The sequence below is a fragment of the Phasianus colchicus genome, chromosome 8 (genome assembly GCF_987193195.1).
Source record: "Phasianus colchicus chromosome 8, bPhaCol1.hap1.1, whole genome shotgun sequence".
Lineage (NCBI taxonomy): Eukaryota > Metazoa > Chordata > Aves > Galliformes > Phasianidae > Phasianus > Phasianus colchicus.
In genome coordinates, this window is record NC_143443.1 from 27,126,620 (window position 1) to 27,141,539 (window position 14,920).

At 41.1% G+C, this 14,920-nt stretch overlaps 1 protein-coding gene across 6 annotated transcripts in view; it reads right to left on the reverse strand.

Moving 5' to 3' along the window:
* GPAM (glycerol-3-phosphate acyltransferase, mitochondrial) overlaps nucleotides 1–13,181 on the reverse strand; it is a 31,008-nt gene extending 17,827 nt beyond the window's left edge. The window contains exons 1-8 of one of the 6 annotated variants that reach the window (XM_031597479.2): nucleotides 13,088–13,181; nucleotides 11,471–11,592; nucleotides 9,157–9,276; nucleotides 6,184–6,257; nucleotides 3,753–3,866; nucleotides 2,401–2,550; nucleotides 1,547–1,643; nucleotides 187–323 (exon numbers count right to left, since the gene is read on the reverse strand). In XM_031597479.2, coding sequence (XP_031453339.1) covers nucleotides 187–323; nucleotides 1,547–1,643; nucleotides 2,401–2,550; nucleotides 3,753–3,866; nucleotides 6,184–6,257; nucleotides 9,157–9,276; nucleotides 11,471–11,572 — 794 coding nt within the window. In that variant the 5' untranslated portion in view covers nucleotides 11,573–11,592; nucleotides 13,088–13,181. The other 5 variants (XM_031597478.2, XM_090145503.1, XM_090145502.1 and 2 more) reach the window with 5 other exon arrangements.
* Nucleotides 13,182–14,920: the final 1,739 nt, after the last annotated feature.

The window sequence follows — 14,920 nt, forward strand, 5'->3', positions numbered from 1 at the left end:
AGGATTTTGTGACAGTCTCTCTCTGAGAATGCAATAGGAAGCAAAAAGTTCTACTAAAGTGCCCAATAATCCTCAGATTTCCTTATGTGTGGCTGTAAGATACACTGCTTAACTGGTCACCTGACAATCCCCTCACTTCTGTCTTTTTCAGATAATAAGAACTTCCATGCAACTTATTAACTTTACCTGAAGATGGGGATGTTGAGATTATTCCCTGCAGCAATATAGGGTGCTTTGATGTTATGGCAGAAAAGTATGAATGTAAGGAGCAGGTAATCAATGTGAGATTTATGAACAGGCAAGAAAATAAGAGGCAAATTCATCTATGGAAGGGAGAGAAGAAAAACAAGACGACAGTTGATTAGAAACGTAGAATATTACTCCTTTTTAAAAGTCCATCATAGAGATTGCTAGCATCCTACTATCAGAAGTGATGGTATTTTTCAGTTGCCAGCATTCAGTTTACTTCTGATTTTCATTCATTTCACAGCAGGGGTTCCTGCTGTGCCTCCTGCATGGTGGGGCTGTCCATCACCCCAGAGCACTCCTGGGGGGCAGCACCCCCACCCACCACATGAAGCTGCCAAATAAAACCACCAAATCAGCCTGAGGGTGTGTGTCTGTGGAGTGGGGGTGATGGAGAGAGCCATGTACAGGCACAGAGCCCCCACCTGCCCCCCTGCTCAGCCACTCAGCTCCTACTTTGTCCCCATCTCTATGGGTAACGGCTATAGAGGGCAACACACATCCCTTCCATCCATGCCAACAGAACCAGGCACCTTCATCTGTGCCCTCCACTCAGCCAACATTACATGTTGTAATGCCAACATTTTAGTGAATTGTATTTCCACAGACCGTAGTTTTCAGTTGTGTGCTTAATGAGAAACAATGACTGATAATCTTCAAACTCACAGTATTGATACAGCAATTAATAAGTTTAAAGGAATGGGCCAGTGTCCAAGTGTTGGTATTTCTTTTCATAAAACATCAACAAAAAGAACCTAATAATGGGGCTCTTAAAAACTGCAATCAAAAGATAAAATATTGACAACAGTTTTTTCTCTCTTCCATTTATCTAACATATCTTTGTAGAAACAAATCCTGCAAAGAAAGAATCAATTCATTTGAGTGTAAACAAAACAGCAGACTTAGGTGGTACTTTTAATCAACTTCAGAAAGAATTTAAAGACTGGAAACAATTTGATAGCACAGAAGACACTTGATTTCTTAATTGTTTTCTACTCCAAATTAAGGCAAGAGTAATTCTGAAAATCCTAAACATACCTACTAATTTAGTACTGTGTGCCCAGGCACAGAAAAAGAAATAATCCTGGATGCAGGTTAAGAGATAATCAATCAGTCTTATAGTTAAAATTTGATCCTGAAGCAAAGATAAAACCAGAGCTGACATAGTATTTAAGGTTACACAATTCTATCACAGACTTAGCAGAACCCTTCTGAGAACAGAAAATGCTATAAATGTAAACACCAACAGAAATGAAACTCCCTCAAAAATCTGCCTAAATACTTTTCCCATCCCCCTTACCTCTGTTGCTGCTTTAACCATTTCTATTTGACCTCTGTGGATCTGGATATTCCAAAAAAAGCTGTTAAACAACTTCAGTAACACCCAACCAGTCAACCTGAAGAAAAGAACACACACAGTTCAAAGACTTTCACTCATTACTACCTTTATTTTTACATTGCTTCCATACGACTAAAGATAAAGCTATACAATTTCATTATTTCCACATTCAAACAAACTCACTGTGAAATCAAGTTGCTTAACAAGTCTTTACCTATCAACTAAAGCTGTGATTAGTTACTACATTTGTGTCATAATTACAACAGGCTGAAAAGTTGAAGCAACCACAGAGGCTGTTCAAATTGCAAAGACTGCTTAACATATGGGGCAAGTTAAGAGGTCCTACAATTAATAGCAATAACTAAGCTGATGGATAAACATATTTGGTGACAGCATCTTGTGGCAAAACAATATTCAATTTTATTAGTAAAAGTAGACATCACAGTAGAATATTATATAAAAGATAAGACTAAAAAGCTGATAACTACAAGCTATAATATTCAATGGGTTACCAGAAAAATGTTGGTGTAAAGCACTAGAACCAAGCCTAGCTTCAGGAAAAAAAAAAGTTTGTATTTAATTACGTAATTAGGTTTATCCCTTGAAAAAGTGGATGCATCTGAAAATGAAGAATATCTACCCTTTCTCTAGTTAGCATCAGAAAAGGTATCTTTATGAATAATGTCTTATTATTTATGAATAATTATTCATTATTTATGAATAACACATTATAAGCTCTGCTGGTACTACACAGAGAGGGGCTCTCTCTTTTGTTCTTCTACCCATCGACAATCCTGATGAACCATTTTCATTACCTGATTAAAGCCGGTGACACATTTGCTACCATTTCCTGGAGAATTTTCCTAGCTTTCTTTTTCACTTTGTTGATAGCTTTAGGATCCGCCTGAGCAAAGCTACCTGGAACACTTGGCTCAGAAGCTTCATCTACGATGGCCTTCTGTACCCTAACATTAAAGAAGTAAAATTTATGAGACAGTTGTGCAACAGAAGAGTTCAAGACAGACAACAACTACTGGAAAAGAGCTACTTCAGCAATAATTTGCAATCATAAAAGAAGAACCACAACAAAGACTTGTGTACTCCAAATTCTCTAGATTTAATTCAATACCACTATGTTCCAATTAGAAAGGTGGATAACAGATACATGTGATCAAATTTGACCATAAAAAATAGTATGTCCACACTTCATAGGTACCCATATTAACTGATCATTGAGTTTTAGAAATGGTTAATAAGGTTCAGGTGTTCTTTTGCACTTTTAAATCTCCTCTTTGTTGGTACTTTGCTTTTACTCACAATTTCACTGACCTCATCACAGATTTATGTAGTTGCAGTTTTCTACAATATCTTTCCCTTTGAATTCTTAGTTTCCTATAAAAAATATTACATGGTCTGATTTCCCCATTTAGATCATATACATGATCAATTACATGGGCTAGTAAATAATAACTGTGGCACAAGGTAGTCTGCTTTGTTTTTCAAAACCAACATTATCATCTTCAGATGGGTCTTGAACATTAAAAATTCAGGAGTTCAGAATGTTAATGCACACGGTGTGTAGCCTCCAACAAAACTACACATGAGGAACAGGCACGAGGCTCAGTTTCCTTGTCTCCACAGACAATGCATACCTTAATAGCTTATCAGTGGCTCAACACAGCATTTGAAATGCAGTATATGAGACAGAAAACAAGCTCTACAAAGTAAAGAGCAGATATTTCATCACTATAGTCTTTTTCCAGTTTTGCCTCACACTGCCATCATAAACTAGGGAAAGTGGCATTTCAGAGTCCCCACTCTTTCTGAAGGATTGGTAATTTTTTATAACAGCAGTATAGCTGTAAGTAATAGTGATTTACTTGAATCAGATAAACAAAAGTCTGAAGCACTTCCACATAGCAGTTTATTCTTCTGTGTACTGAGTCTGCTGTCTGCCCATAATGCATTGTTTGTTTTGAGATTAAGAATTATAAAACTCCTCTCCTATTATTCAAACAGAAATTGCAAGCTACACTTCTGAAGTGCTGTGCTAAAAAGATTGTATCTTCTGATATTTTAAATAGACTAGTTTTCAAAGCCTGCAGTTTCCAAATTCTGACACATGATTTCAGTCATACAAAAAGCAGTTTATTTTTTATCAACTTACCTACTGCTATTCAGCACATTTTCTGTCAGGTTCTTGGCAAACATTCCCTTATGAGCATCCCTCTCTAGCACAAAAAGAACATAACAAAGTCGTCTTGCAAGCCACCCTCTGTACCTATAAAACATGAAGCATGTTTGAGCGTCACCCTCATAAAAAAGAATTTTAAAAATGCCTAAAAAAGTACCACTTAAGAAACAAAAGCAGTGAAGTTCTTTGAAGATCTACTTAAAAACTTCTGTATTCTCTGTATCTTAGATATTGGCCAGCTGAGCATTTAGTATTGTGCAATACTCTTTCATTACCTTGCACATGTGGAAATATTTGAAGCTTACTTGCACTTCACTGCTGAAAGATCTCCACGAATACAGAACATAAAATTGTGAGAATCTGGTAATTCGAGAAAGAAAGAAGCAGGTTGCTGAGGTCAGGTACAAAGTCTGGGGCCTGACTGATAGAGCCTGGGCTTTTCTATCATCTGTCTGTACCAAGTGACATAGAAAGCACCACTGAAGACAAAGCAGAATGGCGACATGGGAAGAGATACAGGGTACTGCATAAAGCATAAGAAACTACTGAAGCATTCAAAGCCTATCCTTTTTTTCCAGTTGTCTTTACAAAAACTCTGTTCTTAGGGCTGGCAGTGCAATGGAACATGCTGCTCCAGTGGTTGCCCCAGTCACAGATGGAAATGCTGCAGGTAGCTACTGCACTGCCATGCCACCAAGGTCTTACCTGCCTGCAGTCACCCTAGCTGCTAATGCTGGCAGTTAAACCTCCCTACCACCTCTCAGTGTGTTTATATGTATTGCAAACAGCTATAAAGGATTAGAAGAAACCTGTATATTGCAAAACACCCAGCAGTCTGAGCACGCATGCCAATCCTACTGTAATTAGGATGAGAGCACGTGCACAAGCATTCGACACTGCTGCGTAACAGTTATACAAATATTCAGACTGTCTCAAAGGACCAAGAATTTTGCTAACCATGTTGTCAGGGAATTAAATTGCTGACACTGTTCTAATTGCTCTTCCATTTTCCCCTTCCCATCTGAATTTGACAACTTTATCTATTTTTCTAAAAAGTAAAGTGAAAGAGATGTGCTTCTTTCTGACAAAAGTTTTGGTAACTAAGAACAAATTGCAACAGCAGCAACTATTAGAGGGATCTGTCAAGACATAAAGGCTCCTACACTCATTTTAAAGCTTAGATATAATGTAGAATAATTAGAAAACCTGTTTTCTAATCGTAACCTGGAATGACAGGAGAAACAACTCAGAGCAAATCCTGTCAAGATATATTATTTTGAACAGAACCTGCTTCCAAATCAGTACCAAAGAACTGATACACTCACATCTCAGAAAAAGGATGTTGGTGATGCTTCAATAAAGTGCCTAAGACCAAGAAACTGTTACTGCCTAACCCCAGGGGACCTCAGAACTTCATTAAAATAATCAATTTTCAGACTAATGACATTCTAAGCTAGAGACATTATATTTCAGAATAATAGATTAATTCACATTTTCTTGCTCTTACGTTTCTAACTTAAGAAATTCTCAAAACCATTCAAGGATGAGACTTCGAAAACTTATTTTAAAAAGGTTAAACCCCATTTGAGTTGCTTTTCTGTATTCTCAACTACAAACGACTCTTAAAAAAATAATTAATTCAGAATCGAAGAAAGAACAGTCTCAAACATTAGCTTCCTGCCTCTCAAGCACAGCACAATACTGCCTTTCTTCCACTCAGACACTTGGGCTCATTTCTTTCAGGCTGCTGGCCTCTCTTTGTTTGCTCTGACTCTACAACAAACACTGCAGAATCTGCTTATGCTAATGATTACTGTAAAAACTGCAGCAAGCATTATTAACCTTCCAAAGAACAACATTAAAATTTTTGTGTAGTTCCAGCAACTTCATCCCAGAACAGAAGGCGTATTTCACATAGCAGAAACATACAAAACCTTGCCTAGGTCACATACACCATCCTTCAGAAGCTACACACTACCACAGTCTAGAAAAACATTTTCAGATTTAACTATCATTAATAATAATAGTCAAAGCCTAAACTGTGAGCCAGACTTGTTCATTATATTAAAATGCTGCCTGAAGTCATTCTTCAGTGTGGGAACCAAAAAAAGCTCCTCCCAGCATTATACAACAGATGCTGCACTGAAGGAAAAAAAAGGTTTGTACATCCTCTGTGTTTTGTGAAATAGGTATGACCTTTACACTCTTTGCCTATTACCCCAAGGACTTTGTTCAAATGCACACAGCCAGATTTTACAAGTATAGACCTTTCCTGAAGCCAGCATCAAGCCCTGTATTTCAGGACAACATATATTCATTCAGTCTGGACTAACCCAAAGGCTTCCTTGTCATAAGATCAGAACACATTGAATTCCAAAAGTAAAAGAAAGACTTGTTACGTTACCTGGTGTGTGTTTCATTGATATATATGACATTACGTAGACCCAAAGAAGGAATACTAGCATTGAAGAAGTTATCCTGAAAAACCAAGGAAAAGAAGATTGCATGACTATTTCCCTTTGTAAAAATGGTTGTGTTTTCACATTCCTAATAATAGTACTGCAATGTTTTTCACCTCTATTACAAACAAAAGTCAAAGCAGAGAAGCGCTGAACTTGCTTGTAAAATATACACAAAATGTTTTGAAATGGAAATAAAAATCCAGAAAGCCACCATTACCAGTTCCAGTACTTTCAATGTAGTCCCTATGTTTTACTGCATATAGAAAAAAAGAAATGCGTTTTGGTTGCTTTCTTCAAGCCATTATTTTTTACTAGTTTCTGATGTAATACAAATCAGGGCTTGTTATAATACAGAACTCTTGTTTAAGCCAGAAATTCATTAAGTCCCATTAGTAGAACCGTGAGCCTTTCGACATGCAGCCTGTGACATACAGCTGGACAGCATATCAGGCATCACATACAGCTGCCTAAGGGTGAGGATATCCATGCTTACATGGCAAATCACCTTCACACTCCTGCTCTGCCTGAACAACAAACTTAATCCACATAAGGTCTCCACATGCCAGACTATCAGCTGTGCTGGGATGAGTTTGGGAACAGTTCCACTTTGGATAAACAAAAATTCCCCGGCAGGCAGATCTGAGCTTTCACCTTCCAAGTAAGAATCTTGTCCAAAAGATTAGTTTCTTTCTGTCCAAATAATGTTTAATTATAAAACTGGTGCACTGCCAAGAGGAAATAGATAAAACCACCACTGCAAATGTGCATTTCAAGAAAGGCAAAAACAGGACAACAAAGGAGAAAGATGGTCACCAGTAACAGTAGCATTGGATCAACCTCACTACCAATTTTGCAACTGAAGTCAGGTAAGTGTTTTTTGTTTGTATTTTGCTTAGAAAATATCATTTGCCACACACTGAAATATATGAGTGCTCTATGTATGCCACCTGCAAATCAGCTGCACAATACAATGGGAGCAAATGCTCTTTGGCTCCATCTTAAAACACTCCTGCATAGGGCATATAATCTACAAATCATAACTTTAGGCACTTAAAAAGAAACTTTAAGTTAATATCACTTTCTTGTAACATGCACTTGTAATGTTGAGAGGCTCTTAAAATTAGATGAAACATTCAGGCAAAAAAGATGCAATGACTTGTGCTTAGTCTCCCAAAAAATAATCAACAAATCCAAGGGAATAACAGAGAATGCGAGTCCACTCCAGTGCTCTACTCATTAGGTTCCAAACTTACTCTGTGAAATTCGTCCTCCAGGTGCAATGTCACATTTCAACTTTTTCTCACTTAGCTCTGCCCTAATCCCACGTCAGGCAGAAGATGTTCTGTGAGACAAAGCAAGCTCACACCATCCCTCCCTGCAGCACCAGAGAAAAGCTCAGCTGCTACGCCACCTCCTATCCTTCCCCACTGAACCCCATCCCATACCTCTTAACTTCAACTGCTTGTAGCACTGATCAGTATCACTCTTCAGTGAGACAATTTCATTTAGGAGAGGCAGAAAACTAAGACAGCCAGAATAAATAAATAAATAAAGCAATTTTCTGTCTGGTTAGTAAAATCAGTCAGCCACAGAACAGCAGGAAGAATATACGAGGGAAAACTCAGCCCTGCCACTTAAAGGATCAGCAAGGTGTTAGCCAGGCCCACTAAGCAATTCCCTTTCTGAAGGGAATTAACTAAATATAGTGAGAGTAAATGAAACATCTGGAGTCTAATGAGAGTTTGTTGCTGTCTGCATCAAGAATGGTAACTTCTTCTTGTGGCAGAGGGCAATAAAGGACTCAATCAGATCATGCCCCTTTCCTAAATGAGATCTCAGGACAGGTAATTTCTCATTAAATAGACAAAATACAGAACAAGATTTCTCTTCTTAAAGTGGAATTCCCAAGTCAAGAGGAACAGCCTAATTACTAAATATATAAAGGCCTAAGCTAAGGATTACTACGGTTTTTTTTACAAGTCAAAACACTTAAGTGTCTGTTCAAAGCAGTCCCAGTTTGTCTAATTGCTTGTCTTGCTGACCATCTCACCCACACCCTTCACAGCAGATTTGGATTTCTATCTCACATTTGTTTATCACTGTAGCAGTTTTCTATTTGGCACAGTAATACAGTGAAGTAACAGCTTTTCCTTGGCCAAGGGAAAAGGCAAATTTTCATTTCAGCCCAGCCAATTATGAAGCTCAATGCAGGTGTAGGAGAGTGCAATTTAAAGCCTGCAGTGTACATATAGTCAAATTAGGTGATGAACTGGTCGCAAACTTCATCAGGCCACTTATCATTTTACATCTGCCACATAACAAAGCCTCCCCAGCACAGTTCAGTGAAGTTCACACTTTAAATCAGCTGCTGCAATGCCCCTAGTGCCACCAATTTCAGGCTGTTCCCAGCAGATAAATATTCCCACTATTGTAACCAGCTTGTGTTGCCAGGAAGGGCAGGCAAGCCAAAAAGTACTTGGGTGCAGAAAACCAAGCTGTTTTCTCAAGCACAGGATCAATTTCTTCAGTTTTAAAGAGCAGTATATTGCTCATTTTCAAAATGGTATCTAGTGTCTCAATAGAAAATTAAGTGTACTAAAATTAAACCTTAGCACTTTCACAAGCACCAAACGGCAATTACTAATCCAGACACATTTTTTCCATACAATTTCACAGTGCTAATTCTAAAGAGCTGCAGAGTTTGGGGCAAGAAGTAACTATTGAAAAGAAGAGACAAAGAGTCGCAACAGATCTGTGACAACCATTAACCCCATAACAAAGAAAAAATACCCACAAGCAGAGTATATTCCTTTACAAATCAAGAACATTCTGACCTTAATTCTCAAGGTAAGAAACTACATTACACTTTAACTATGCATTATTGTCAAACATAATCCAGCTCATAATCTTCTTACCCGGCTCTGGGGAGTGCATACGTAGCAACATCGTCCCACAAATGGCCTTTTTCTGCTCAGAGTCTCCTTCCATTTTAAAGTAGCAGATCGGAAGAGAGTAGGCCTAGAGTTACACTCTCCCTACAGAACAAAAGGAGACTATGTAAATATCCAGCAATGTATAAACAAACACTGGGTATTTGAAAACTTTTCATCAGAGGAGCTGCCAGACACATGCACACAAAACTTCCCCCAAAATTTATCTGTAACTAATACTTATTTTTCCAAGATACTTCCTAAAGTATATTCTATCATCTCCAAATGATGTGATTTTTAAAAATAAAAGCAAAACCACTGTGTTGTACTTAGATATCTTAAGCACTGCAGCTTTTGTTTATTTAAACATTTTGTGTGTCAGCAATAACTCCTGTAAAAAACAGCAAGAAAACTGACAGCTGAGAAAAGGAGGTAACAGTAAATTACACACTTAATAATGTAAAGGTGCTTGTAATATGAGCAATCTATTTCAAGCTTTTAGTGGACAACACCCTGTAGAATTGCAATTTGAATACACACCAAACACAAACCCTGCTGACTCTATAAGCTTTCTTCAGCAGTTTTATTGAAAGCAGTGTGCAAAAGGTACCACTAAGCCATTGTTTACAGAACCGTAAATTCAAAAGAAATTACATTTACAGAACACATTCTGTTTGTTAGGACATAATGAAAATATATTTAACTAGAAATTTGACAAAGCCTGCTCCCATTAAAGACTACTGAATGATTGCTTGCATGAGCATCAGGACCACTGGACTCAGATTTTCTAAATAAAATATTGTAAAGTTTTTAACAAAAAGGGAAGCCACAGAAACAAACCAAAACAGTACATTTTAGTGGAAGGCAAGTATGGTAGAACCAGTACCATAATCCAGCATGTGGGCCAGAAACACAAATACAGATCATCATCTATTCAGCTAGAAAGCCAGCCCACTGAGAGACAACCAGAAAGTCAAAAGTAACACTGAAGATGACTGAGAACAAAAATAGGCATGTGACATTTGGAAAGCAGTATGAATATGAAATTATTCCAAGGTTAACTCTTCTATCTGAAATTAATAAGCACTAAAATCATAAAGTCCCGATCAGCCCCTTCTCTATCACACTCAGTAACGCTAATTCCCTGTCTCCATCACTGTAACAAAAATGTCTTCCTTCTGATGCTTCCAAGTCTGTACAGACTTTCTTACTACCTTCTGACAACTCCTCCATCTTATTGTTTTTTCATTGCTTGAGTTCATCCCTCTCTCACAGATCTCTCAGTTACTGCCACTTATCATAGAATAGCTGGGTTGGAAAGGACCACCCCAGGGATTATCAAGTTCCAACCCCCTCTGCTGCATGCAGGGCCACCACCTCTAGACCAGGCAGTAGACCAGGCTGTCCAGGGCCCCATCCAACCTGGGTTTGAACACCTCCAGGGATGGGGCATCCACAGCCTCTTGGGGCAGCCTGTTCCAGCACCTCACCACTCTCTCTGTAAAGAACTTCCCCCTGACATCCAATCTAAACCTTCCCCCCTTGAGCTTGAAGCATTTGCTGTTCCACACCTAGCTAGATACAAAATCCAGCCAATGAGACATTTGCCCTTTCCCTCAGCTCTGACCATACCTTCAACCCTTCTTCCTTACCAAGTTCAAACTCCTCCTCTCCAGAACAGAGCCAATTCCTCCTGACTTATGCTTCTACACAATAAGCAGCATGCTGATCCTCATGTGGCTTTTTGCTTCAGCTGGCCCTCTCTGCTCACCCCCTGCTCAGTCTCCTACAAATCCTAAGACTCACTCAACAGAGGACAGACTTTTAATAGGTTCCTTATTTATATCCACCAAGTTTTCTCTGCTTGCTGCACTGCATGATTAGCTCCAACTACAACAGTTACATCACCTTGCATCTTTAATCTCTTGGTCCTTTTCCCTCACACATTTCAAACAAGTACATCCAGATCTCTGCATGACTTTGTTTGATCTCAGTCCCCTACAAAATGTAATTCCACATGTTTGCTACTATATAAAATGATGAATAATATCACAAGAGGACACTGTAAGACTACAAATTGTGCTTGATATGAAAATTTTCTCTTCCAAGCCGTCATTAGTTGTTGGAGCAGCCTTGGATTGTTGGTTCTTCCTTATGTCTCAAAGTTCAATTAAAACCTGTATAATGCATGAGAGGCGAAATCCTCAAAATGAAAAAAAAAAAAATCAAAAACTGCCTTCAACTTGAATAAAAAAAAAAAAAGGTAAAATGACGAGTTACATTCAGTATTTTTACTTACCCATTCTTCATTGGAATGCTTACATCTACTGACACTGCACTCTGCTGAGGTGGACAAATAAGAAACATCTATTGTTCCAAGCGACAAAGCAGTTTCATCCATGACACACGGAAGATCAGATGCTACAAAATAACAGATAAATTTATATAAATACACATACACACAAACATAAATATTTACATAAATATATATATGCACAAACAATTTCAGTGACGGGTATTTAACAATAAATTAGCTAACAGCTATTCCTGCACTTTTCAGTAGAAGTTAGATACTGAAGAAGTTTATTTAGAGTCTGCCTGATCGAAGCACACCAATCAGCCACCAGCTGATCTTCCTCCCTCTGCTGTTATTCCCAATGCAGATCAATGCAGTCCCTTCACGCTTTCCCACTGTTCTTCAGTGTGTGACTTAAGCCAGCTGCAAGGTTACACATTTCACTCACTTTCAAAAGTTTACTGTTCTCTTACACCACGTAACCTCATCCTTTCATCATCTGCTTCCAGAAGACACCTATTACCTACACCAAACTTCATTTACGTTCTCACCTAATTCTATCTCACAGTATATTTTATGTGCCTGGTCTAGCTGCAGCCAAACCAGTTTGCAAACTCCTCAGTTGATGGAGTGCTCCATACATAAGCACAGCCCCACATTCAGCACGCTGATGCCGTAAGTGACATAACACACCCGCTGGATTGAATGCACTACACGAGTCTAAACTAACACAATTATTTGAAATGGAGGTTTTATCTTTCCCATAGTAAGCAAGGCAAACAATTCTCCTTCTCCAAACAAACAAAAAAGGCCAGACAGAACAACTCCGCACACCGTACTGCCGATCTGCAAGTCACGAAGCAGCAACGTGTAGACAAGAAGTGTCGTTGAGAAAGGAATCCCAACATTTCCAACCAGAAGTATCAGCAGCAGCTGTGCCCGCCCTGCAGCCATCCTTGTACCACAGCCAAGCTACACACTCGGTGTTCCGCAGGACCGAGGCCCAAGAACTCAGCACGGCACCCTGCCTCCCTTCCCACGGCGGCACAGACCTCTCGCAGCCCAGCTCCGCTCCCAACGCCCCACACGCAGCTCCCCATGCAGCCGCAGCCCCGCACGTGTGCGTGTCGTTACAACCTACGTGCGCGGGGAGTCCTCTTTCCCTCCGCTGGCTCCTTAGTTCTATTCGCCTCTTTCTTCACATCGCTGCTCAGGCAAACCAACACCTAAGCTACGCGATAAATACCAAAAAAAGGGCTCACGAATATCTGAGCGGCGACAACGAACCACGTCCCCAAATTATGCTCAAGGTGACCTTGGCTGCACCTGCACGGCCAACAAGCGAACCAAAGCAAATACACGATTATAGAAGCCGGTCCGAGCGGCGGCAGCTCCATACGTACCTCCGACAAAATCCGCCCTTCCCAGCGCCCGCTCCGCTCACGCCGCCACCCGGCTGCAGCCCGCCATCCCCGACACCAGCTATCAATAACGCAGGGCGCTGAGCGCGGCACAGCCTGCGGGCAGCGGCACGAGCGGCCGCCCCGAGCAGCGCCGAGCTCTCACACCGCCGCCCGGCCTCCCCCGGCCCGCCAGCCGCAGCTCCCCGTCCTCCCGCACCGTGCCAGCCGGTCCTCTTCAGCGCAGCCCTCGCTCACGCTCCCGGCGCCACGCTCCGCGCCGGCTGCCGCCGCCGGCCCGCCCCCTCCTGCCCGCCCCCGCCCTGCCCTGCAGTGCCCCGCCGCCGGGGGCAGCACCGCGGAGCTCTCGGCTGCGACCGCTGCCCCCTTGCCGGCGCCGCGCCTGACGCGACTTCCTGAGCGCCTGCCGCCATGCTGCGCCGTGCTCAGCCCCTCCCGGCAGCCGCGAGCCTTGTCTCTCGAATCGGAGCTGCTGGAAATAAAACCCTTAAAAACAAACAAACAAACAAACCGAAAATCGTGTTCGTAGGGGGTGTGCGGCAGCTCGGAGCTGTTGAAGTTAGAACCATTGCGGGAAATTTGGGATAGGTATCGATCCGCCTCCCCGGCCTTGCGGCACTGCCAGTTTGCCTTTCACTGAATACCAAAGTAAATGTTGATTGAGATTGCTGCATGCAAGCAAACAAGGGATCATCGTATATTTTGGCTTTGGCGTTGCTGGGCTATTTAAAGGCAGTGTCGCCGGGGCGTAGGTTCGAGCTGTGTGCCTGTAGGAAGGCTGCTGTCTGCACTGTTACTTCATACGGAATATAAAGTAACACATCATATATCCCATTTACTTTATTTTTTAAATTAACCCAGGGAGGGATTCTCTTCGAGCAGACCTCATTGCAGCCGTTCGGTATTTAAAAGGGGAACCAACTTTTTACAAGGGTAAACAGTGGTAGGGCAAAGGAGAATGGTTTTAAGCTCAAAGAGGGAAGGTTTAGATTAGATGTAAGGGGGAAGTTCTCTACAGAGAAAGTGGTGAGGTGCTGGAGAGAGGCTGCGCTGAGAGACTGTGGATGCTCTGTCCCTGGAGGTGTTCAAACCCTGGTTGGAGAGGGCCCTGAGCAGCCTGGTCCACCGCCAGATCTGGAGGTTGGTGGCCCTGCCTGTGGCAGGGGGTTGGAATGTGGTGATCATTGGGGTCCCTGCAACCCAAGCTATTCTGTGATTCTGTGAGTCTAAATGCCATTTTGACCTCACTGCAAACAAGAACTACCTATGCTTGTCACTGAAAGTGCATGAGACTTGACAGAAACCCAAACTACATGTGTTAGTGAACTTCCCCATTTTCCTGTTTCTCCCTTATCTAGGAGAATATTTAGTATTTTTTTCAAAACAGAAGAGCTGATGCTTTCCTAAGTGCATTCTGCAGCTTATGACCCAGAAAAGATTTAGGACATCGTTAGCAAGCAAAGGTGCTCTGTTTGTTGTAAGGTGGGCTTTGGAGTTTACAACTGCTTTTCACATTGCACTTTAATAATGCGAAACACACAGCTCTTGTAAGAAGGTTGTATTTCTGCATAACATACAGAGCAGTGCTTGTGAACAGCATACAGAAAAGCACCATTTCCTAAGATTTTGTATTTTGTATAGAGAAAGGACAGTCCCTAATTGTATTTCTTACAGCACATTCACATTCTGGAGTTTTCTCCCAGTTTTCTCATCATTCGGGCCAAGAATTCCAGATCTGATTAGTGTCTGTGTCAGTTCTCATGAAGGAGAGTCAGTTCAAACAGTGCCAGACACCCACTTCCAAGCTTTGGTCTTCCAAAGGTCGTGTTTTGTGGCCACTTGTGAATTGCCAGCCTCTCACTGACCAGCCTCATAACAAAGCATTTGACTTCACACCAACTTTTTATGAGCTGCTTTAGTGGAAGTTAATGAGAAAGAAAGAGCAGAGTCTGCTTTCTGTTGTGCCCGTGGAAGCTAAATAGATTTGTAACTGCTTTGCAGCTCATACTGGGTCCTGTGGGGAGTTTGTCCT